This window comes from Pseudochaenichthys georgianus, chromosome 8, assembly GCF_902827115.2.
Source record: "Pseudochaenichthys georgianus chromosome 8, fPseGeo1.2, whole genome shotgun sequence".
NCBI lineage: Eukaryota > Metazoa > Chordata > Actinopteri > Perciformes > Channichthyidae > Pseudochaenichthys > Pseudochaenichthys georgianus.
The window spans coordinates 5,995,037-6,019,359 of record NC_047510.2 but is presented as its reverse complement, the minus strand read 5'-3'; the positions used below and the strand labels follow the sequence as shown (position 1 = coordinate 6,019,359).

Below are 24,323 nucleotides of genomic sequence, written 5' to 3'. Positions count from 1 at the left end.
GTTTACCTAAACAACTTTGGCTCAGTGTCGTACTACAAGCTAGACATTTTACCAAATCTTTGCAATTTTTTCATAAATAAATTTAAAAATATTTAAGGAATTAAGGTTAATGTTGAACAATATTTCCACCAGTATTCTGCTGTTTGACAGAACACCTACAAATCCTTAAAAATGTGTTTTTAAGAAAAATGCTTATGAGAATTGATTGAAAGTTACACAAAGTTCAGAAAAGAGAAATCGTCTCTTCTACATCAACATGTGTCCCATCTTCTCCATGTCTCTTCTACATCAACATGTGTCCCCTCTTCTTCATGTCTCTTCTACATCAACATGTGTCCCCTCTTCTTCATGTCTCTTCTACTTCAACATGTGTCCCCTCTTCTTCATGTCTCTTCTACATCAACATGTGTCCCCTCTTCTTCATGTCTCTTCTACATCAACATGTGTCCCCTCTTCTTCATGTCTCTTCTACATCAACATGTGTCCCCTCTTCTTCCCATGTGTCCCCTCTTCTCCATGTCTCTTCTACATCAACATGTGTCCCCTCTTCTCCATGTCTCTTCTACATCAACATGTGTCCCCTCTTCTTCATGTCTCTTCTACATCAACATGTGTCCCCTCTTCTTCATGTCTCTTCTACATCAACATGTGTCCCCTCTTCTTCATGTCTCTTCTACATCAACATGTGTCCCCTCTTCTCCATGTCTCTTCTACATCAACATGTGTCCCCTCTTCTTCATGTCTCTTCTACATCAACATGTGTCCCCTCTTCTCCATGTCTCTTCTACATCAACATGTGTCCCCTCTTCTTCATGTCTCTTCTACATCAACATGTGTCCCCTCTTCTCCATGTCTCTTCTACATCAACATGTGTCCCCTCTTCTCCATGTCTCTTCTACATCAACATGTGTCCCCTCTTCTTCATGTCTCTTCTACATCAACATGTGTCCCCTCTTCTCCATGTCTCTTCTACATCAACATGTGTCCCCTCTTCTTCATGTCTCTTCTACATCAACATGTGTCCCCTCTTCTTCATGTCTCTTCTACATCAACATGTGTCCCCTCTTCTTCATGTCTCTTCTACATCAACATGTGTCCCCTCTTCTTCATGTCTCTTCTACATCAACATGTGTCCCCTCTTCTTCATGTCTCTTCTACATCAACATGTGTCCCCTCTTCTTCATGTCTCTTCTACATCAACATGTGTCCCCTCTTCTCATGTCTCTTCTACATCAACATGTGTCCCCTCTTCTTCATGTCTCTTCTACATCAACATGTGTCCCCTCTTCTTCATGTCTCTTCTACATCAACATGTGTCCCCTCTTCTCCATGTCTCTTCTACATCAACATGTGTCCCCTCTTCTTCATGTCTCTTCTACATCAACATGTGTCCCCTCTTCTTCATGTCTCTTCTACATCAACATGTGTCCCCTCTTCTTCATGTCTCTTCTACATCAACATGTGTCCCCTCTTCTTCATGTCTCTTCTACATCAACATGTGTCCCCTCTTCTTCATGTCTCTTCTACATCAACATGTGTCCCCTCTTCTTCATGTCTCTTCTACATCAACATGTGTCCCCTCTTCTTCATGTCTCTTCTACATCAACATGTGTCCCCTCTTCTTCATGTCTCTTCTACATCAACATGTGTCCCCTCTTCTTCATGTCTCTTCTACATCAACATGTGTCCCCTCTTCTTCATGTCTCTTCTACATCAACATGTGTCCCCTCTTCTTCATGTCTCTTCTACATCAACATGTGTCCCCTCTTCTTCATGTCTCTTCTACATCAACATGTGTCCCCTCTTCTTCATGTCTCTTCTACATCAACATGTGTCCCCTCTTCTTCATGTCTCTTCTACATCAACATGTGTCCCCTCTTCTTCATGTCTCTTCTACATCAACATGTGTCCCCTCTTCTTCATGTCTCTTCTACATCAACATGTGTCCCCTCTTCTTCATGTCTCTTCTACATCAACATGTGTCCCCTCTTCTTCATGTCTCTTCTACATCAACATGTGTCCCCTCTTCTTCATGTCTCTTCTACATCAACATGTGTCCCCTCTTCTTCATGTCTCTTCTACATCAACATGTGTCCCCTCTTCTTCATGTCTCTTCTACATCAACATGTGTCCCCTCTTCTTCATGTCTCTTCTACATCAACATGTGTCCCCTCTTCTTCATGTCTCTTCTACATCAACATGTGTCCCCTCTTCTTCATGTCTCTTCTACATCAACATGTGTCCCCTCTTCTTCATGTCTCTTCTACATCAACATGTGTCCCCTCTTCTTCATGTCTCTTCTACATCAACATGTGTCCCCTCTTCTTCATGTCTCTTCTACATCAACATGTGTCCCCTCTTCTTCATGTCTCATCAACATGTGTCCCCTCTTCTCCATGTCTCTTCTACATCAACATGTGTCCCCTCTTCTTCATGTCTCTTCTACATCAACATGTGTCCCCTCTTCTTCATGTCTCTTCTACATCAACATGTTTCCCCTCTTCTTCATGTCTCTTCTACATCAACATGTGTCCCCTCTTCTTCATGTCTCTTCTACATCAACATGTGTCCCCTCTTCTTCATGTCTCTTCTACATCAACTTGTGTCCCCTCTTCTTCATGTCTCTTCTACATCAACATGTGTCCCCTCTTCTTCATGTCTCTTCTACATCAACATGTGTCCCCTCTTCTTCATGTCTCTTCTACATCAACATGTGTCCCCTCTTCTTCATGTATCAACATGTGTCCCCTCTTCTCCATGTCTCTTCTACATCAACATGTGTCCCCTCTTCTTCATGTCTCTTCTACTTCAACATGTGTCCCCTCTTCTTCATGTCTCTTCTACATCAACATGTGTCCCCTCTTCTTCATGTCTCTTCTACATCAACATGTGTCCCCTCTTCTTCATGTCTCTTCTACATCAACATGTGTCCCCTCTTCTTCATGTCTCTTCTACATCAACATGTGTCCCCTCTTCTTCATGTCTCTTCTACATCAACATGTGTCCCCTCTTCTTCATGTCTCTTCTACATCAACATGTGTCCCCTCTTCTTCATGTCTCTTCTACATCAACATGTGTCCCCTCTTCTTCATGTCTCTTCTACATCAACATGTGTCCCCTCTTCTTCATGTCTCTTCTACATCAACATGTGTCCCCTCTGTGGAAAGAGACTCTGAAAGTTTCAGGAACAAAGATTTTTTCTCTTTTTGATCAATTTCTATAAAAACCTGTCTGAAAATGAGCTGATCAGATTGTGGTCACTTTATGATGTCATCACGATGTGTTGTCTTGTGTAACCATTAGCCAATCAGCAACCAAGGTAACCCCCCCCCCCCCTTATCACCCGAATCTCCTCCTAGAGCGCCATTGTGTTCTTTTTAACCAAACATCTCTCAGAGGGGAGTAATTATTGATGCATTCATGTGTTAATCACTGTGATATCGCAGCTGATAAAGGTGGTGTTCATTTTAATGACTTATATCCTGCTGAAGTTACATCTAAAACATTCTTACACACACAGTACTTAGATTGTGCTCACTTTAAACAGTTTTCTGATTGTGAAAACTGTATTTCTGTTTACGTCCCTAAGGTTTATACGTATATTCCAGTCTTCAGGTGATTGAAGTGGTGTCAGTTTACTGTAACATATTGCAAACGTGTGTGTGTGTGTGTGTGTGTGTGTGTGTGTGTGTGTGTGTGTGTGTGTGTGTGTGTGTGTGTGTGTCAGATTACAGCTCATAATGAAAACCCCATACACACGGATCGATGACGGGTAATTTGACTGTCTAGTGGATCAATATTCAGCAGACACACACACACACACACACACACACACACACACACACACACACACACACACACACACACACACACACACACTTCCAAAAGGCTCCTAGTTTTTCCCTAATTTTTCTCCAAACGCACTTTCATTTCCCCCCCTCAAATCACAATAATGTCTTTGCTTCCCAAAACACATATTTCTCACATATTATTTATAACAAACATCCTCAATTCCTTAATTATGATTTATTTTTCTCACTTACATAAACTTTCAAAAATATTCACATTTTCTAACCCCTTTTTTTGCCAAATGTTCCCATGTTCCAAAATCATCAATACCTTTAGAAAAATCCACATTTGTCAATATTTTCAAAGAAAATATAATAACTATCCAAACTTTCCCAAAATATCAATGTTTTCGCTGAAAGCACTGGAAGCAAATGTGCATGCACGCGCTTGCTGTATGTGTGTCGGGAACGCGCAACTGCAGCAGTTCAGCGTGTGTCGGGGGGGGGAGTGTGAATGTTACGAGTCACTTCTCATTCCACTAATTTAGCAGGGAGCTGAAGAAGGGGGCGGACTGTCGAGGCTCTGCAGCAAAAACACCAGAAAACCTACAGCACGCAAACGCACCGGCGGGCGGGTTCATGTGCTCCAGGTGAGCGGGGAGGGAGAGAGGAAATTACCCCGCAACGTCGATCACTCCTCCGCCTTTTATCCCGGAGATATCACGGAGAAAACTGCACCACACGCACACGGTGTAGCGAAGAAACCCCTCCGGACAGCTGCAGAGGCTCACGACCGGGAAGGGGTTTATATTCCCGGAGTGTTTGTTTCTTTTCCTTCCGCCCACGGAACGGAGCTCAGTGTTTACGCGGCGGCCGCAGAGAGCGAGGAGCGCCGGGAGGAGGAGGTGCTGCAGCAGCAGCCGGGGAGGAGCGGCCGAGCTGCGGACACACGGAGCAGCTCTCTAGGTGATTTCTTATTGATTTGTTTAGGTAAAGGGTTAATAACACTGTTCGGTGATAATACCTGAAGAGGAGTCTACCGCCAGACTCCACCCCTAATGGGGTAGAAATCGGTCTGTTCTGCAGTCTCGGAGGGTCCGCTCGCACCTGCTCACTGCGGGGGCTGTATGATGTAGCCCCCGCTTCTGCTCCGGTTCTCTGCATCACCATCACCATCACCATCCTCAAACGTCCACCATCTCTTCCCCCCCACACTACACACGCACGCACACACAGACCTACCATGCCGGCAGGGATGAAGCCGCTGGAGAAGTTCCTGAAGAAGCAGACCACGGCGCTGACCCGGGCCGGGGGTTTTGTCGGCGGGGTGGCGGATAAAGCCAGCGGGGGAACAGGGGCGTCCCGCCGGCGGGCCAGCCTGTCCCGGGTCGTCCCTTTCTTCAGGGAGACTTCACCTGAAAGCGGCCAGGCTCGGGAGGTGTTCAGGTGAGGATTTGTTTGTATTATAAAAGATAAACACATTATAGTTGGGGGATTTGTGTGTACCTGCCTTGGCCGTAGAAACATGGACAGGGGCCCCTGGGGCAAAAATTGAACATTGGTCCCCAAAATACAATTGCGAAATGAAACCGGTCTATGCTTTTACACTGAACCGGAAATAAACCAAACTCTTATTTGGGTCGTGTTATCAGGGCAAAGTCGGTTCTGAGGTTCTATTGAATTCCAACTAAATATTTATTCCTGAAACACAGAAGTGATGTGATGATAATTAGTCCTGTGTGGATCGGCACACCGTCATTTAGGATAGTGTGTCGTTTGACATCTGTAGTTATGAAACCTAAATAAAAACAGTTGTCTGCGTTTATGTCATTAGGGTTAGGATAAGGTTATCGTTAAAAAGATGTACGAGCAGTTGTTTTCATCTTTTATTTTTCATCTTTTTGTGTTTGACGTCGATTGAATTCAGTTTTTTAAACACATTATGTCTGCAGAAACACTTTTTATTTAAATGTAGATTTGTCTTGTGAAACTTTTCATTAGGGTGCTAGAATATGCCTTTCGATTAGGAAATACCAAGATGCACCTGGAGAGTCTGAAACTTTGTTTCAGTCAGATCTTCATCCGTGGTCTACCTAAAAGGTTATGAATGTAATCTTTAGTTGCATCCTTGTTGTACAATCTTTTAACTTTTAAACCTTTGTCCCCCGCAGCCCCGACAGTGAGGACCCCCCCTCCTGGCCCTCTGCCACTGGGCCCAGTCTGGTGTCGGTACCCGGCTCCGGCTCTGGGGACGTCCGCAGCCCGTCTCTGTCCAGCGACGAGCAGAGCTCAGAGGCCAGCCTCATCACAGAGTGTGTCGGGGGAGGAGGAGGGGGGACACCTCTTCCTGCCGACACACCGGACAACCTTACCCTCGCTCTGCTGGACAGCGCGGCGGGAAGACGATCCGGAGTCTGCACAGGTGAGAAACTTTCTCCGTACGACAAAACCTCGCCTACACTTCGGTGCTCTGCCTTGTGAAGAAAAAGGAAATACAACGATATATTTATGAAATACCTCCATATCGATATTGCCACGACAATGTAGGATTGACTATGGGTGCTTTCACAAAATATTTATACAATGGGATGTGAGATTAAATGGGTAAAGGAGAGAGCATCGTGGTATAAAACTACATACATTTACTCTAATAAAGCCTTTAAAACATAGTAAGACACTCATGCAATATTACGATATCTCAAATCTATGAGGATATCTAGTCTTATATCACAATATCGATATGATTTTGATAAATAGCCTAACATGTGAATGTCGGCTGTTGCTATTTACAGAGTTCATACTAGGGATACAGGATTTTAAAACAAATATATAATTGCAATTTTTAAACTTATCCTCCTCTAGTTCTGAACATATTCACAATGTTTTTGAAAGCTTACCTGTTCCTAACCAGAGGTGCAGAGATACTCAGATCCTTTAGTTGCCTAGAAGTGAAGCTTATTTACAGTCTTCTCTTTCTCAATGTAAGTCAATGGGAAAAAGTGTTGGCCCATTGACACCACGGACTGACACTACATTTGTAGTGGTATTACATATTGTAAACAGTAGATGGTTACTATAAGTGTTTATTACATGTAGAAGAATAAAAAGTATGATATTCCTTCTAAAATGTTCTACAGTAGTACTAAAAAGTAGAATAAAATGGAAATACTCGAAGTCATAATTAGCTAAAGTACTTGAGTAAATGTACTAAAGTACTTCCCACTACTGCTATCTATTCTCAAGGCACTATTGTAACCTGGTGACCTCTATTAATGTGTTGTAATTACGGAGTCGTCTGTGATCTTCAAAACATTTACATTATATCCAAAATGATAATATTATGACAAAATATCTTTATTGCACTTTCATATATAAGTTCACAGGGCACTACTTTTAGATCCATGTTGCATCGCCATATTATAAAAAATGGACATAACAGTATTTGAAGTGAAACTCCCCGATCCCTGGCTCGTAGTATATGGAGTGTTTCTTTTAAATATGCAGCAGAGTTTTACATAGGCGGAAGACACATTTGAAATGGCAGGCGATTATGTTAATTTCACTGAGGAAATATACGAGTTCATATTTTTAAAACACAACTCGGATTACAAAGATCTTTTGTAATGTTGTTATTGCTTAGACTCATTTCAATTGTTTTCCAGGCTGAAAGGAATATTCTGTTTTGGTTATTTGATTCGTCACATTAGACATTGTTCACTACACTTGTGAATACTAAAGAAACATTGATTAATTGATAGTGAATAATTTGTAGCTGCAGCCTTAGACTTCATGCATGAACGTGTAGTGTGCAGAGAGACAAGGAGCAGCTGCTGCAGGGAGAAGTGAAGGGAACAAATAGAGTTTGACATTTTTAGGATCCGTCCTCGACGTTCAGACGATGGTTTCTGTGAGAAAATACCAGAACAGGCCTGTTTTCTGCAGGATGCTTTATAGTTCATATAATACAGACTGTTCCTGCAGCCTCAGTGTGCAGCTGTGTGTGTGTGTGTGTGTGTTACTCTGTGTGCGTGTCTAACTGTGTGTGTGTGTGTGTGTGTGTGTGTGTGTGTGTGTGTGTGTGGTTACATAATCACTGCCGTCCTCTTTCAGAAACGCAGCCTGCTTATTACAGCTGAAGTGGGTGTGCATGAATGTGTACACGTATGTGTCCCTGCAGGAATGTTTGCTTTTGTGTGTGTGTGTGTGTGTGTGTGTGTTGTGTGTTGCCTGTAAGTGACTACAGCGTGTGTTTGTGTCCATGTTTCATTTGTATTTTTCCAGAAATCAAAATCAAAATATGCATAAAATATGAATTTTATAATTAAATAAAAAAAATAAGGATTCATACAAATCTCGCACAATCCCAGCACACCATTCTCTATTCAAAACAAGGTTATTACCTGTAGGTTAACTGCAGGCCAATCTACTCAGATCACACAAGGCCTTATTGCCAGCTGAGTGTCACGCTGATGATCAATGTAGCGTTAAAAAGGCACATGTGTATGCTATTTTTATTAAAAAGGCACATTTGTATACTAACAGCACATTCAGGTTCAGCCGGCTTGCATAAATCAAACAGGTTTAACGTTCGAAATCGGACTGGACTGGCAGAACTGAAAATCTACTCTAGTGAACCAGAGTTATTTTGAAATGCTTTGTATCTGTTAATTGCTATCATAATAGCAACATCTGATTATTTGGGTTCATATAGCTGTATAAAAACAGATTAATGGGGAATAGAGACGTCGATATCTACACAGAGATTTGTGATAATAGAATTTGTTTTAATATTTCAGTTTTTGTGTGAACATCAAGATGCTCAGGAATTTTTCACAACCTTATCAACTGTTCAATGAAGACTTTAAAGCACTTTCAAAGGACTACATGTGCCAGAAGTCACAGATATTTTAGTTTTTAGACAATAATGCTGTGTCTCCTTTCGGCTACTTCCCCTAGTACACTGCATGTCGTGCACTGTGAACACTTATGCGTGTGAATTCCGACTGTGTAGGGTTGTCTTAAATCACACAGCTGCTGTGCCCTACCGGAAGTGAATATTGCTGCTGTTAGTTAGTTAGTTAGTTAGTTAGTTAGCTAGCTAGCTAACTAACTAGGGGACAGCTAGCTAGGGGACAGCTGGCTAGCTGACAACAATTGTTTGTAGTACCAAATTGCTCAATTAACCCTATACAATTAACAATGACATATTTTCACCAGTGTTGCGGTACGCAACATTAATAGTGAAATGAAAACACATGTATAACCTTTTTATTTGTAGAACTGTGTTCAGAGGAGCAACCTCAACCACAGCTAGACAACTAACTTTTGTTCCGTAACCAACATGGTGATGTTGAGTTTGAGAAGTGTTCAGTGATGCACTCAAAATAGCAAGTACAGAACTAAGCAATTTGAGACACACCATAAGATTAAACAAAGACTGGGGGACGTGCAGGGTCTTTATTTACAAGATACAACTTTATTTTGAGGAGATTATTATCCGTCCTGCTGCTGGTAAAAATGTACAAGAATAACTGTAAACCTGTATATGTTGCTAAATTGTCTTCGAGCTGAAGTCTCTGAATCTGTTTCAGAATAGTGCAGTTAGTTTGTAGGGTTACGGTTAACTTTCCGGTTGAAAACATTAGCTAGCATGTAGCACGGTTTGAGAGAGTGGTTAGCTAGCTAGCTAAAACATATAGCCCTTGAGATGTTAAAACTCTTGTTTACTCCACCAGTTTCTCCTTTTCCAGAGAGAACTGAGACTAGTTTGGGTTCTTTGACAATGTTTAGGCCATTGGTCTTCCAAGAAATATGACATCTTTCTTTTTCGATCAGAGGGAAAATCTCACGACTTTATACTGATATTGAGATTTTTCTGTGACATTAAAAACTCTTGAAAACCAATCTGTTGTATTTTAGTTTACTGAAACCAGCAGAAAACTGGGTATACTTCTGGGTGTTGGAATGTATCTGCAGGGCTGCCAACCTTTGAGTTCAGCTTGGAGTGAGATTTTTTTTTGTTGGACCGAAAAAAGAAACGTTCATGTGTACAGTGTTACCTCACCTCCTCTAGGGGGGTCCGGGGGAATGCTCCCCCGGGAAGATTTGTATTAAAATATTGAAGTTAAATTCATCAATCTGGTGCACTTCGAGAGCTAAATTAAGAGATCTAAGGATACATCTCTCAACACCCAGATGAAACAGAACTGTACACAGATTTTCTTTTTCTTTATGGATATTTTACGAATCACTCCCCTTTCAAACTGTGTTCTTGTTTTACTGTCATATAGTATTTCATAACTGTTTTTCATTTATTCTCATAAATGGTGACCAAACCGTTTGAGACCCACTGAGATAACTAGACTAAAGTTAACTATCTAAACACTCAGAGAGTCCCTTACCTCACTGAGCTGCAGTTATCTCTCTGTCTGACAGGACAGAGCTCTCCCTCTCCTTGTTTTAGAAACAGCTTCTAATATCCGTTAGCGCAGCTAGCTAACCAGATGCTAACAACAACAATGCAAATAGTGAGTTTGGTAAAAATATACTGTATGTATAATAGTAAAGTTATTGAAGATGATGCCATATGTATTGAAGATTTTATAAATATTCCCCAAAATCATTAAAAAGAATATTCTTCCAAACTCTTTGCTGTAGTCTGACACACAGGAGACTATTGATGTGTGTAGTGAGTTTGGTAGTAATAAGCTGTATAATAGTGATTGAATATTATTGTATTCTCTTTTTTCGGAGTTGCACTTTGCAGACGGTCCCTGAGCACTCGTTTCTTCTCCGGCTGCAGATAGAGACCAATGTAATGTGTCCAGCTCGGAGGACGGCGCGTATTGGCTTTTTTTTATTGAAATGTGATTGTAGTTCGTTGTCAACCTTACCAAGGTACTTAGGAGACGTCATTTGTGTCTGAATAACGTTTTGTTGAGTTATTGATCCGTGAAATCCAAATCTCCCAATATCGTTCCAACTTTACTGAACTAAGCCGGAAGACCGTCTCATTTCGTAGACCGCTCGGTTTGCTGTTCCTTCACTTTATTTTTATTTTTATATACATTTATTTTGGACGAAAACTTAGCGTGAGAAAAGGCAAGTGTGGCGTGAGTGCATGGGATATGGGTTAATTGCGTGACTCTCACGCTCAATGCGTGAGGGTTGGCAGCCCTGTATCTGTTTTGACAGTAACCGTTGTATAACGAAATCTTGATATAGTGTAAATTATCAAAACAAATGATAGATAATCCATCTGATGCTTTTAAAACTAAAGGGATTTTTGTACGCACATAAAATATTGTTTAGCAGCTACATTAAAAACACTTCTTGCCAATATCGTAGATCAAGTTGACGCCAGCTGTGAGGCAAGGTGACATAGACATACATCTCAGTCCATTTAGCTGACCCTTTAACCAAACCCACTTACAATTACTTTAATTGACAATCGAATGTGTTATTGCAAGAAATATGGTGATGTTCAACACTGTTATTGCACATTTGTCTTTCACCATGCAGCCCTAAAACTCGTGCTCTGTGTGACAGGCCTGTAAGAGATTTATTCCTGCCTCCACCTGCCGTCCGTGTGAAGATATTTTAAAGATCTCATTACAGGAACAAAGAGGTTCAGATATAAATATAGCTGTGTGTGTGTGGTTCAGGGTTATTTTCAGCGTCTTGAAGACAAAGATAGACCTCATGAGTGTTTCACTTCAATATTTGGTCAAACATGTTGAAGGAAATTCTGCAGTGGATATAAAACATGTCTCATACAATACACATATCTCATACAATACAAATGGTGTGTGTGTGTGTGTGTGTGTGTGTGTGTGTGTGTGTGTGAACCGTTACTTAACACGTCTCAGTAATATTCAGTTTGTCTCTGAGAGGCACGATGGCTCCTCACAGGTTTTATGTCTTTACTGTAGGCCTGCTGCACATTTTAGACACTAAAGATATTGCACTTAAGCATTTCATGATACACGGCACGTCCTGGTTTTTGGTGTGTTTTTTTACAGATTTTACTCTGAAGATGCCGCTATTATTTAGTTATCTAATCATCACTCAATGTTCTATGTACATCAGTGGAGTGATGAGGCCCGAGCCGAGACGCCAAACTCAAACTATATGCTGCTTCTAATAAACCTTTTTGTCTTACCCTCCTGCTGCACCGATAAAAAAACATTTCGCCCACACATACAGTTCATTGTAAAGAACCAATACAGAAACAGTTGACAAGATCAAAACAATAATATATATATGTAATATATATGTATGTAATACTACAATAATGTAGTGTTTAGTATATCTATATATATGTATTTAGTGTATATACACATATATGTATGTATTTTTTGTATATATATATATATGTATGTGTTTAGTACATATTTATATATATAATATATATATATACTAAACACTACATTATTGTAGTAGCAGAGGCATTACAGGCGTCCATCTCTTTAGAAATGTTTGTTTCTGAAGCCTTAAGGCATATGTCATTTTTTCCATTTCGTACAACTCAAATCTACACGCTTAATGACGACTATAAAATTGTCCGGACAAAGGTAAAACAGCTAATGTTATTCTAACTGAACACTAACAAAGTGTTCGGCATGTATAAATAAAAACACATTATTTAACTCTTAAATGTGAGTTCACATACAGATATTTTGTAAAATTAATTGATTGCTATTTTATACCCAAGTTACGCAGATATTACATCCACTTTACACTAATGTTACACCATTATTACATTGTTATTACAAATTAATACATCCCTATTACACCCATGTTACCCCACTATCACAGCTGTATTACACCCATATTATACCCATGTTACACTGTTATTACACCCATTTACACATGGACACCTATCAAATGACTATTTCTGCGCTTTGGCCCTTCAATTTTCCTGTTTTGTGTGTTAAATTATAGCAGTTACAGTTAAAAGTGCAGAGAATTACATAAAGCATTGAAAGAACACAAACAAACAGACAGCAGTTGCTAGGGGTGACCACCTCACAGTAGTATCACTGAGCATGCATGCAAGCGTGTATCTCGCAAGTAAGAACAGCAAGACCACACACACACACACACACACACACACACACACACACACACACACACACACACACACACACACACACACACACACACACACACACACACACACACACACACACACACACACACACACACACACACACACACACACAGGTGCAGGCGTGTCGAGGCAGGTGTGTGTTTATTTAACGTTACAAGCAAATGTAAAAGAGGGGACACGTTTGGTGAGGATTTCTTCACTGATGCACTTTAAGACTGTTTAACACCACTAGGAATGAATGCTTTATTGTTATTGGTCTTTATTGCACTAATTATATTAGCATTTTGGCATTAAAGAGGCCCTACTATGCTTTTGGGGGTTTCCCTCCCCTGTATCGTGTTATATAGCTTTTAGTGCATGTAATTGGTTAGCAAAGGCTAAAATCCCGGTGTTCCCGTCAGAGGGAGTTTCTCACCCCCCCCTGCCTGAAATACCTCCATTGGACTCCTTTGTTTACCTGTTACATAGTGACATCACAACACAACACAACACAACACACACTTCTATTGGTTAGCGATCCAACACATTGTACATGATGGGGTAAGGGGCGGGAAATCTATAAGCGGTTGACCAATCAGAGCAGACTGGGCTCTGGTGAAAAGACGTGCTGCAGCTCAGGCAGTATGAGGGGTAGAGGCACTAAATACTGATATACACCTGATTATGAGCAGAACAGGGCTGCTGATGCCGGGCGATTGATTCCTGAAGCCACTTCATGAACATGCTGCCCACTCACTCACCTTCCTCTTCCTCAGCTTCCTGTTTGCGAAGATGTGTGTGTGTGTACTTTGTGTGTGAGTGCAGATACATAAGAGGCTCTTTAGCACCTGTTCACATAGCAACCAGCTCTCAGACAGTGGGGGGGAGGGGGGTTATGTTTTTGATGATATCCATCTCTTAAGTTCAGCTTCATGTCATACATTGTTAACATAGCTGTTTAATTTGTTATTGTTTGCATTATAAAAACGGTATGACTGATTACATTTCCTTTAGCTGACCCTTTAATACTAAGTGACTTACAGTGAGTGCAATCAAACTCAAGTATATTAGCTTCAAATAACCCTACCATTTTAAGTGCTACTTTTTTATGTTTTTAAATTGTTATTATCTTTTTAATTATGACTATTGATTGTTTTTTATTTATAATTACTTTTATGTTTTTATTTAATTTTTAAATTATGATGAACTCTTTTCAGAAAAAAATATATTTGGAAAAGGTGAATTATAAAGTACTATGATGTGATCTGGAATGTAATGTCTTCCACTTAAATGTTTTAATAACTTTAAGTGTGAGTGTTTTCAGTCTCATGGGGCAAATCAAATAAGACAATAATTAAATATGAATTAGCAACTGAGATTACAGAGCAATTACTGCAGATTTGATAATGTAATATCCTGTGAGTAGGATGTGTCCTCAGACATGTACTTGTACTGCAGTATTCTACAAAAGTATAGTGTGTGAATACTTTCTCTAACTGCAGTACAACCTCTCGGAGCGTGTAGGCGTTTACATCCCATCAGGATTCACTCTCTCCTGTTCCTCCCACGTTCACACCATCTCTCTCTCTCTCTCTCGCAGCCTCACATGGATTTGACTGCAAATTCATTAATATGTGCGTGTCTCCCATACGTTATTTTGAATGAACTGATATTAATGAATTATTTCTGGGTTGAACAGAGTTTGAATCTTAACTTAATAATAATTCATTTATTTTATATAGGTGCCTTTCAAGGCTCTCAAGGTCGCCGTTACGTTCGCTCTTGGCTAGGGGTACAAAAGGGAAACGACCAGTTTGGAATTGGTAATTGTTACCGGTGGTTTATTTGTAACCAAAAATGATAAACACAAGAATGTACCCAAACAGTTTGACACCAACAAAGGGCCAAACTGTTACTGGTTAACAAGAGGAGAACTCCAAAAGAGAGTAGCACCAGGGTTTACAAAAGGAAAAGAAAAGTACCTCACTTCTTAAAGTGGAACAAACTAATAAACAAAAAGAGACTGTATGAAAACACAGCTGTTGCTGATCAACAGGTGCTAGCCACCTGGGTCCAAGCAATACTCCTACCAACGCTGATCTACGGGCGCTAAGCTAACCTGAGTCCAAGCAATACTCCTACCAACACTGATCTACGGGCGCTAAGCTAACCTGGGTCCAAGCAATACTCCTACCAACGCTGATCTGCAGGCGCTAAGCTAACCTGGGTCCAAGCAGTTTCACAATATCAATAATCCTACACGCTGTTCAACAGGAGCCAAGCAATACACACCCACTAAACTATACTAAACACATAACACTTACCCCACTGCTAGGCAGTCTACAGGATCACAGAATATACCCTGCTAGGCAGTCTAAAGGATCACAGAATATACCCTGCTAGGCAGTCTAAAGGATCACAGAATATACCCTGCTAGGCAGTCTAAAGGATCACAGAATATACCCTGCTAGGCAGTCTAAAGGATCACAGAATATACCCTGCTAGGCAGTCTAAAGGATCACAGAATATACCCTGCTAGGCAGTCTAAAGGATCACAGAATATACCCTGCTAGGCAGTCTAAAGGATCACAGAATATACCCTGCTAGGCAGTCTAAAGGATCACAGAATATACCCTGCTAGGCAGTCTAAAGGATCACAGAATATACCCTGCTAGGCAGTCTAAAGGATCACAGAATATACCCTGCTAGGCAGTCTAAAGGATCACAGAATATACCCTGCTAGGCAGTCTACAGGATCACAGAATATGGCGAAGGTATAGCTTGAGGCGTCTGTCCCATAACACAGAGCCTCCCGAATGGTGTCCGTGCCCGGCCTTTATACTCCTCCCCCGGATGACGTGGCAGAAGCGGGCGGGGATTGGGTGACGTCTGTCCAATCACCGCAGATGTTGCGAGGTCGGGACGGCCAATGACAGCAGAGGAACTGCAGCTCATTTACATACCCACACACAAACAGAGTTAAGGGCACAGGGTAACAGCGGCTGTAACAGTCGCCGTACAAACACATACAAAACAAGATACACAATACCTAACACCGGCATAAGAGACATAAACAAGACAATGCAGTTTATAAATCAATCAAATAACCAAATCAATAAAACAGAGGATGTGTGATGGATAACGATCAGGGTGGATATGCGAGTGTGAAGAGATATGTTTTGAGGCGTGATTTGAAAATGGGGAGAGAGTCAGTGTTGCGGATGTCAGGTGGGAGGGAGTTCCAGAGGCGGGGTGCAGAGCGGCTGAAGGGTCTCGACCCCATGGTGGTTAAACGGAAGGGGGGTGCAGTGAGGCTGAGGGAAGCAGAAGACCTGAGTGTGCGGATGGTGTGTTGACGTGCAGCAGGTCGGAGAGGTACAGAGGAGTGAGGGTATGGATGGCCTTAAAGGCGAGGAGCAGAATCTTAAAAACGATACGGGATCTGACGGGGAGCCAGTGAAGCTGCTGAAGAACAGGAGAGATGTGGTTAATGGAGGGGGTTCTGGGGACGATGCGGGCGGCAGAGTTCTGGACCAGTTGAAGTCTGCGGATGGATTTGAGAGGGAGACCAAAGAGAAGGGAGATGCAGTGGTGGATGCGGGAAGTGACCAGGGTGTGAACAAGAATGGCGGTGGTCTTAGGGTTAAGGGACGGGCGGAGGCGGTTGATGAAAATAGGCAGACCGAGTGATGTTACTGATGTGAGACTTGAATGAAAGTGTGCTTTCAAACAAGTGACCTTGAATTGAATGAGGTAGTAGTTTTAATGTGACATTAATAATAATAGCATAATCTGATGTGGCTTTGCGTTCTGAAAGTGTCATATCAAAATGTGGAGTGTCCTGTAAAGCACGCTATGAGGTTTAATTAGGCTTGCCAGAAGTTCAGTGAATAATTGAAAACATAAAGATATATATTACGATTAAAATTTAATTATAATATAAATAACTGCTAATGCTGTCATGCTGTTGTTGTTGTTGTTGTTGTTGTTGTTGTTGTTGTAGTATGCTTTAAGGTACAAACATATATATTAAAAATAAAATAATACTCAATAAAAAAGAAAAAATTGCTAATGCTGTTTTATTTCATGTAAAATATAACACATATTGAAAAATATGTATCTTTAAGTTAGAATTATGAGGCACAAACGCTCTTTAAATGTAGGATCCTTCATTTTTTTATTAATATTTTTTGAATGAAAAAAAAACAGGAATGGAAAGAAATGACAGTCAGTGGCAGAAGGAATTTAAAATAAGGAGAAGTTGCGATACGTTTACAATTTTTAACTTAATAATACAATAAAATACAACGTTACCTTGTTGTGGAAAAACAAAGGATCAGCTTTTATTTGATTGGGTCAGATGCATATTTAATCAACACATACAGTGGAGGAAATAAGTATTTGATCCCCTGCAGATTTTGTAAGTTCACCCACTTACAAAGAAATGAACAGTCTGTAATTGTAATGGTAGGTTTATTTTAACAGTGAGAGAAAGAATGTCAAAAATATATCCAGAAATGTGTCATTATATAAAAGACATCCTTCCTGAGATGTGCACACACCTGGAGGCCAGCTACAAGAAGCGCCTGACCGGTCTGTCCAACAAGGGTTTCTCCACCCAGTACTAACACAGCTTGAAAGGGGGTCCAATAGTTATTCCTCACAGTTTAATGCAAATCAATTTGTATCTTTTATATAATGTCAATTTCTGGATTTTTTATTGTTATATTCTTACTCTCACTGTTGAAATAAACCTACCATCAAAAATATAGACTTTTAATCTCTTTGTAAGTGGGCAAACTTAAATCTGCAGGGGATCAAATACTTATTTCCTCCACTGTGTGTAATAATTAGGATAATCAATATGGAGGGCTGACACCCTCTTTAATGGTCACACATGCAGAGCACAGTGACATCTGGCCTCTGCTTTTAACCATCCTAGTACCAGGAGTGTAGTACTAGGAGCAGCTATTGTACAGCTCCCGGAGGGTGGGGGGGTGTCCAGTGCCTTGCTCAAGGGCACCACAGCAGGGCAGGAGGTGAACTGGGACCTCTCCAAGTAGCAGTCCACACTCCATAGTGTAGGTCTGGTCAGGGACTTGAACCAGCGACCCTACGGCTCACAGTCCAAGTCCCTACTGACTGAGCCACTGCCGGACATAAGGGTGTATATATAGGGTATATCTAAATACATATATATATATATATCTATATATACACATATATACTCTTAAGAGTTTGATTAGTTTCAAGGGGAATATGTTTATCTTTTGATGTAGCTATAAGAGCATGCTATGAATCAGAATCGTTTACACATACAAGGAAGTTGCTTTTGAGTAAATGGTGCATACAAAGCAGGGACGTGCACAGACATTTGGAGGGGCTATTGCTCTAAACTAGAAAAAGCCCCCCCCCCCCCCCCCCCATTTGGTATGATCACCATAGCCATATGAGGCTGGAGGGCTTTCCTTTGCTTCCAGCTGTCAGATTGTAAACAAAGTCACGTGACTGGGGGCAGATGACAGCGCTGACGAGGTGTGTTTCCCGCAGCGAGACGCTACAATACTAATTGTGGGCTTATCATGTTTATTCGGCCACAACAAAAAGAACATAAACCTCTCACTCTCTCCAGAGGGGCAGGTCAGCCAAAAATTGCAAAAGGGCCGTTGCCCGGGCAACATTAACCTGTGCACGTCTCTGATACAAAGACACAGAAAGAGGAATACATCGTTACAAAAAAAGCAAAACATAGCACTATTTTAAAGTGTTTTAAAGACGAGTTTAATAAATAAAAAATAAAGACAATATTTACACAAAATATAATTATGTAAGAAACTGAGTACAGTAAAATAAAATACAACAAATACGAAATATCAGTCGTTGTGCTAAACTTGGTTGGCAGTTATCCCCTAAATGTAATGTTTAATGCAGAAAAGTAAAAAAAGGCTGTTCAGTCTTTCAAATATGGAGATGTTCTGCCTTTCTCTGTTTATATAATAATAAAGTGATTATCTGTTGGTCTTAATTGACAAAGCCAGACATTTGAAGACAGCGTTCAGGTTCCGTGTGCTGCAGGCTGCTCATCATACTTTCATATCATTAAATGTAACTCTCGATTTGATCTAAAGGACAGTTTGGTTAGTTTCAGTCTTTGTAGGGCGAAGTCGATAGGGACTTGGCTTGGCAACTGGAAGGCCACCAGTTCAAGTCCCGGCAAAACCAAGTGCTACCGAGGTGTCCCTGAGCAAGGCACCGTTCTCCACACTGCTCCCCGGGCGCCGTTCAAAATAGCAGCACACCGCTCCTAACACTAGGATGGGTCAAATGCAGAGAAACTATTTCCCCAATAAAAGTCCATCTTATCTTGTGTTTTCGCTGCCCTGCTTTTTGCCTGCAGGCTCACTGTCAGCCGCTTTGGCTTCATGTTGCTCTTTCGTCTTCAATCTGCCCGTACAGCAGAGAAAATCAGGACATGTTTCACTATTTTCTGATATTTTATACACCAATCATTATTCTGTCAATCAGTCCGGATCAAAAAAGAATGGTTAGTTGCAGCCTTTTTCGTTGAAGACTCCATAAAGACAAACGATACAGAAATAATATAGAAAATGTGAATTATAATAAAATGAAATGGTAAAAAGGGCACGTTCATTCCACTCACTGTCTGTTGTCTCTATGGTAACTGCCTGCAGAGAGGCGGACCCTGACACGCCCACTGCAGCATGCATCACACACACACACGCACACACACCACACACACACACACACACACACACACACACACACACACACACACACACACACACACACACACACACACACACACACACACACACACACACACACACACACACACACACACACACACACGCACACCATCACACACACAGTGTATTTGAGTGAATGCGATCGTTCTGCAGCATTCAGACAGATCTGCAGATTCTTTAAATATAGAAACAGTTCTGGTTCTGCACATCAGAAACAACATGGCCTACATTTAGTGTGTGTGTGTGTTTAATTTTCCTGTATGTCGCCTTTTAAATGTATTTGTATGCCTCTTTAAAGCAGTTTGGTATTTTACTTTCTGTTTTGTTGAGTTTTTTTACTAGAGGAAGTTAAAAACTTAACTTTCTTCAATTGCATGTACATGTATTACATTGGAGTTCCAGGGCTTCAAATAACCAATGTTCCCACTTTTGAATACTCTGCTGATTATTTCTATAGTTATACATTTTAAAATGATGTCTTTATAGGTCTGATACATTCACATTAATATGACATAAAACAGATCAAAGTATTCATTTCTGAGAGGCTGAAAAGCATCTAAAGGCAAGGTAAGTTTAATTACATAGCACCTTTCAACATAAGTGCTTTACAAACAAATAAAAGACATTTAGAGCAGTTTTAAAGATGTTAAAACCACACATTATTATGAAAAAACACTCCAGCAGAAATATATCTTTGGCAGTTTAGAAAATACGTTTTATATCATAGGTCATTGTTACTGTTCAGAGTTTGGTTGGTGGCTGCTGATCCTGGTGCCGTTTGTTTTTGGGCTGCAACTGAAGGCTTTTTAAACTTCGGATTATTGTTTTGATGTTTAAAGATTTCCATATCATTTTCTCAAAGATGAGATATTCACTTCATTAAGATATGAGAGCGATGATCTGCTTTTCTCTGACTTCTTTGCATGAAAAGTGTCTTCATGATTTCAGTTCTTTCAAAGGCTCAGGTTTACCGTGTCTGCTTTCTTTTTGGATCGATGACAATATGTTCTGCGTGGTGTTCAGGTACAGTCTGTAAATCTAACCTCTCTGATTGTCTGTCTGCAGAAACCTTGCTGGATGACTTCATGTTGACACATCCCATCTTCATGGCTGCCGACAGGTTCCAGCAAGTCCTGCTGCAGCAGTATCCTTCACACACACCCACACACACCCTCACACACACATACCTTCCTTTGTGCCTGCATGGCACGTAATGGACGTGTAAATACGCATGCTGCTGCATTCTGCTCACAACCACTGTTTATTGTGGTTTAATGTAAGCTTTTATTTGAAACACAGTTTGGTTAGCCTCAGTCTGTGTTTTCGCGGCCCTGCTCGCTGCCTGCAGGCTCACTCTGTCAGCAGCGCAGTCTGTAATCTGTACAGATCAAGAAACTCATGAAACAGTGTAAAGAGTGTATCTAACGAAAAACACAAAATAAAAAATTATATAGCTTTGTTAACTAGAACAGAAGTATGTTATACAAAGTAATATACACCCCAGAGAGTGGCGTATGCATTTCTATCCACCTTGGGACCCGTTATCGTTTCCTCAGTCGTTTAGTGCCATATTCGGTCGTCCTCGTGTGGCCGAACGGTCTATATGACACTAAACAGTAACGCAAACGACCGAATTCGTCCTCGTGGGGCCGCAGCCTCAGAGTACCTGCTGTCACACACACACACACACACACACACACACACACACACACACACACACACACACACACACACACACACACACACACACACACACACACACACACACACACACACACACACACACACACACACACACACACACACACACACACACACACACACACACACAGAGCCAGTGACACAGTGTAGGCGGTGCGTAAAAGCTCTTTGAGCGCTGGTTCTGCTCTTCTCTGAGTTACACGTCCCGCTGCCTCCTGGAGTGACCACACACCCCTGGCCGAAATGTCCTTAAAGTGAAGTCTAAGTACGATATATATCTCAAATAATGTATGCACTGTCATTTCCCCACGTAAACATAACAGTCTGCAATTAAATGGTTGTCTCCTGTGCGCTTCACTTCCTCCTTGGCGCACTGGTAACTTTCTCCAAAAAAATAAGTGCGAGATACTTTCTGGTGACCATGAGAAACGTTCTCGTGCTCACCAGAAACTTTCTCGTGCGCACGTGTTAGTATCTTGTGCGCATCAGAAAGTATCTCGTGCGCACGAGTTAGTATCTCGTGCGCACGAGATACTAATGGCCCGTCCACACAACGGTGTGCGCTGACGCTTGCCGGCGGGCGTGTCTGAAACTCGACCAACAACCAATCACATCAATCTCCCGCCCCTGACACACAAGCAGCGGTTTGATTGGCTAGAGCTTGTACTGGCATATGATTCGATTGGCTGACGCCTCGTCGAGAAGTCAAAAGTTGAACATTGCTCAACTTTTGCAGCGAGCCACGCCAGCTACGCTCCACGTCGCTTCCCACGATGCATTTCGGCTAAAAGTGACGTCACCCCATTCGAAGTGAATGGGGAAGCGTCACGCCGCTGTGTGGACGGGCCGTAACTCGTTATCCTGACTTTTTTTTTTCTCCCTCTGTCTTTTTTTCTTTTTTCTTCATGTCCCTTTAGGGGCTCCGTATAAATTGACTGATTACATGATTTATTTTTATTTTGTATCCATCAAATGTTTTTATATAATATAACTTGTCATTGTGGGCCTCCCTTTTGTGGAGAAAATGAATTATTATTTTGCTTTAAATAATTATACGAATAATATTATACTATTAATGTAAGCTCTATCCTTATGTTCCTAAAGAGTGATAATAATATAAGCTTTATCCTAAGGTATTATTAGTTAAAACTTCTAATATTTGTGAAGCCTTATCTTAATATTATTGTACACAAATAACAGCTGTAAACACAGTCAATTTAAGGCAAAAACTTTATTGATTTATTAATATCGCCTTCATTTTACACATGTTTTTATTTTCCTTTTCCAATCACACATTTAAATGTAAGCTTTTACTTGAGAATTTAAAATTAAGCTCTTTTTGTTTACCATATCAGGTTTTTAAATATATTTTATTTTACATTTACATATGACATTTCTCTGTCGTTTGAATTCATTAGTTGATGTATTATTATGTATTACTTTTCAAACTTCTTTTGTAATGATCTGCCATTTAGCCTTTGTCTAATGTTTCCCTATTCACGTTAAGCCTGTGCAAAAAGACCCTCCAACCCCTCGTGTTTCCACCTTAACTTTACTCCCTCAGATTCAACCTGGAGGGGAAGCAGGGCCAGAGGGGAGGGAGGGAGGGGGAGAGGAAAGATGGAGAGGGTGAGGGGGGGATGGACAGAGCGGAGAGGAAGCAGGCGGTGCTGAGCGTCGCCTTCCGATATCTGGACACCTACAGAGAGCTGCTGCAGGAGGAGCGCAACAACAGCTTCCCAAAGGTCAGACCTCCGTATATCTCCTTCATTTTCTTATGCGCTCCACATTTTTTAAAAACTTTCTATTTCCAAAAAATCGATTTACCCATTGTTTCATTCTACTTTATATTCCACATTAAACATACTAAACCCCTGGCCAAAATGTCCCTAAATAAAGTCAGTTTGAAATATATCTCAAATAATGTATGCACTGCCATTTCTCCACAAACATAACAGCCTGCGATGGAACGGTTGTCTCCTCTGTGCTCCACTTCCTACTTGGCGCACCGGTAACTTTCTCGTGCTAACGAGAAACTAACAAAATACTTTCTCGTTCGTACGAAATACTTTCTCGTGTGCATGAATTTCGAGCGAACGAGAAAGTATATCGTGTGCACGAGATACTTTTTTTCTCTCTCCATGAACCTTTAGGGGCTCCGTAAAAATGTATAACAACAAGTACTCCCTCAGTACTTGGGGCGGGTGGCGCAGTGGTCTGTGCATCTGATCATCAGATCAAGGGGGAGTGCTGGGGAACTCCAGTTCTAAACCCGCTCCTGCCGCCACTGCGTCAGGCCGTTGTGTCCTTGGGCAAGACAGTTCACCCGGATTTGCTCCTGTGGGTATTGTCCACAGTACATGTATAATATCAATGTGTACTTGTAAAAGCGCCTCGATGACCTCGAGGCGTGAAGATGGACGGTGTGGCGCAGTGCGCTGTGCAATGATCATCAGATCAAGGGGTGAAACCCACCGCTGCTGCGTCTGTAAAGCCGGTGGGTCCTTGGGCAAGACACTTCACCTGAACTTGCTCCTGTGGGTATTGTCCACAGTACATGACCATTGTGTATGATATGTGTAATGTGTGTATATGTAAAGCGCTTTGAGTCATTGAAAAAGCGCTATAATAAATGTAAGGAATTATTATTATTAAATTATTATTATTAATTATTAAGTAAACTTATGGTTATTTATTGATATTTAGTTGAGTTCTTTTTATTTGTTAAAATCATAGAAAGCAGTCCCTAGTTTCTTAAGTAAATCTAATAAACCCTTCACACATTTATATTATGGATGTCATTTATTGTTAAATACTTATTAGTTGTGTTTTAAGAAAAAAACAACTGTGGTAAAAGTGTTTTCTTAGTATTTCATCTCTATGTTTTTCTCTATTTACCTGCTTATTTACAATATGTTGGTGAAAGCCCAGTTAATGCTATATTCACAATATGTTTACGGATAAAGACGTTACCGT

At 41.0% G+C, this 24,323-nt stretch overlaps 1 protein-coding gene across 2 annotated transcripts in view; it reads left to right on the top strand.

Annotated features, from left to right (window-relative positions):
* The first annotated feature begins 4,353 nt into the window (after positions 1 to 4,353).
* rapgefl1 (Rap guanine nucleotide exchange factor (GEF)-like 1) overlaps positions 4,354 to 24,323 on the top strand; it is a 50,414-nt gene continuing 30,444 nt past the window's right edge. For both annotated transcript variants that reach the window (XR_004552615.2, XM_034088982.2), the window contains exons 1-4: positions 4,354 to 5,234; positions 5,960 to 6,210; positions 20,712 to 20,790; positions 22,912 to 23,092. Coding sequence is in view for 1 of the 2 variants with exons in the window: in XM_034088982.2 (XP_033944873.1) it covers positions 5,032 to 5,234; positions 5,960 to 6,210; positions 20,712 to 20,790; positions 22,912 to 23,092 (714 nt within the window). In the remaining variant the exon portion in view is untranslated. The remainder of the gene's footprint in view (positions 5,235 to 5,959; positions 6,211 to 20,711; positions 20,791 to 22,911; positions 23,093 to 24,323) is intronic.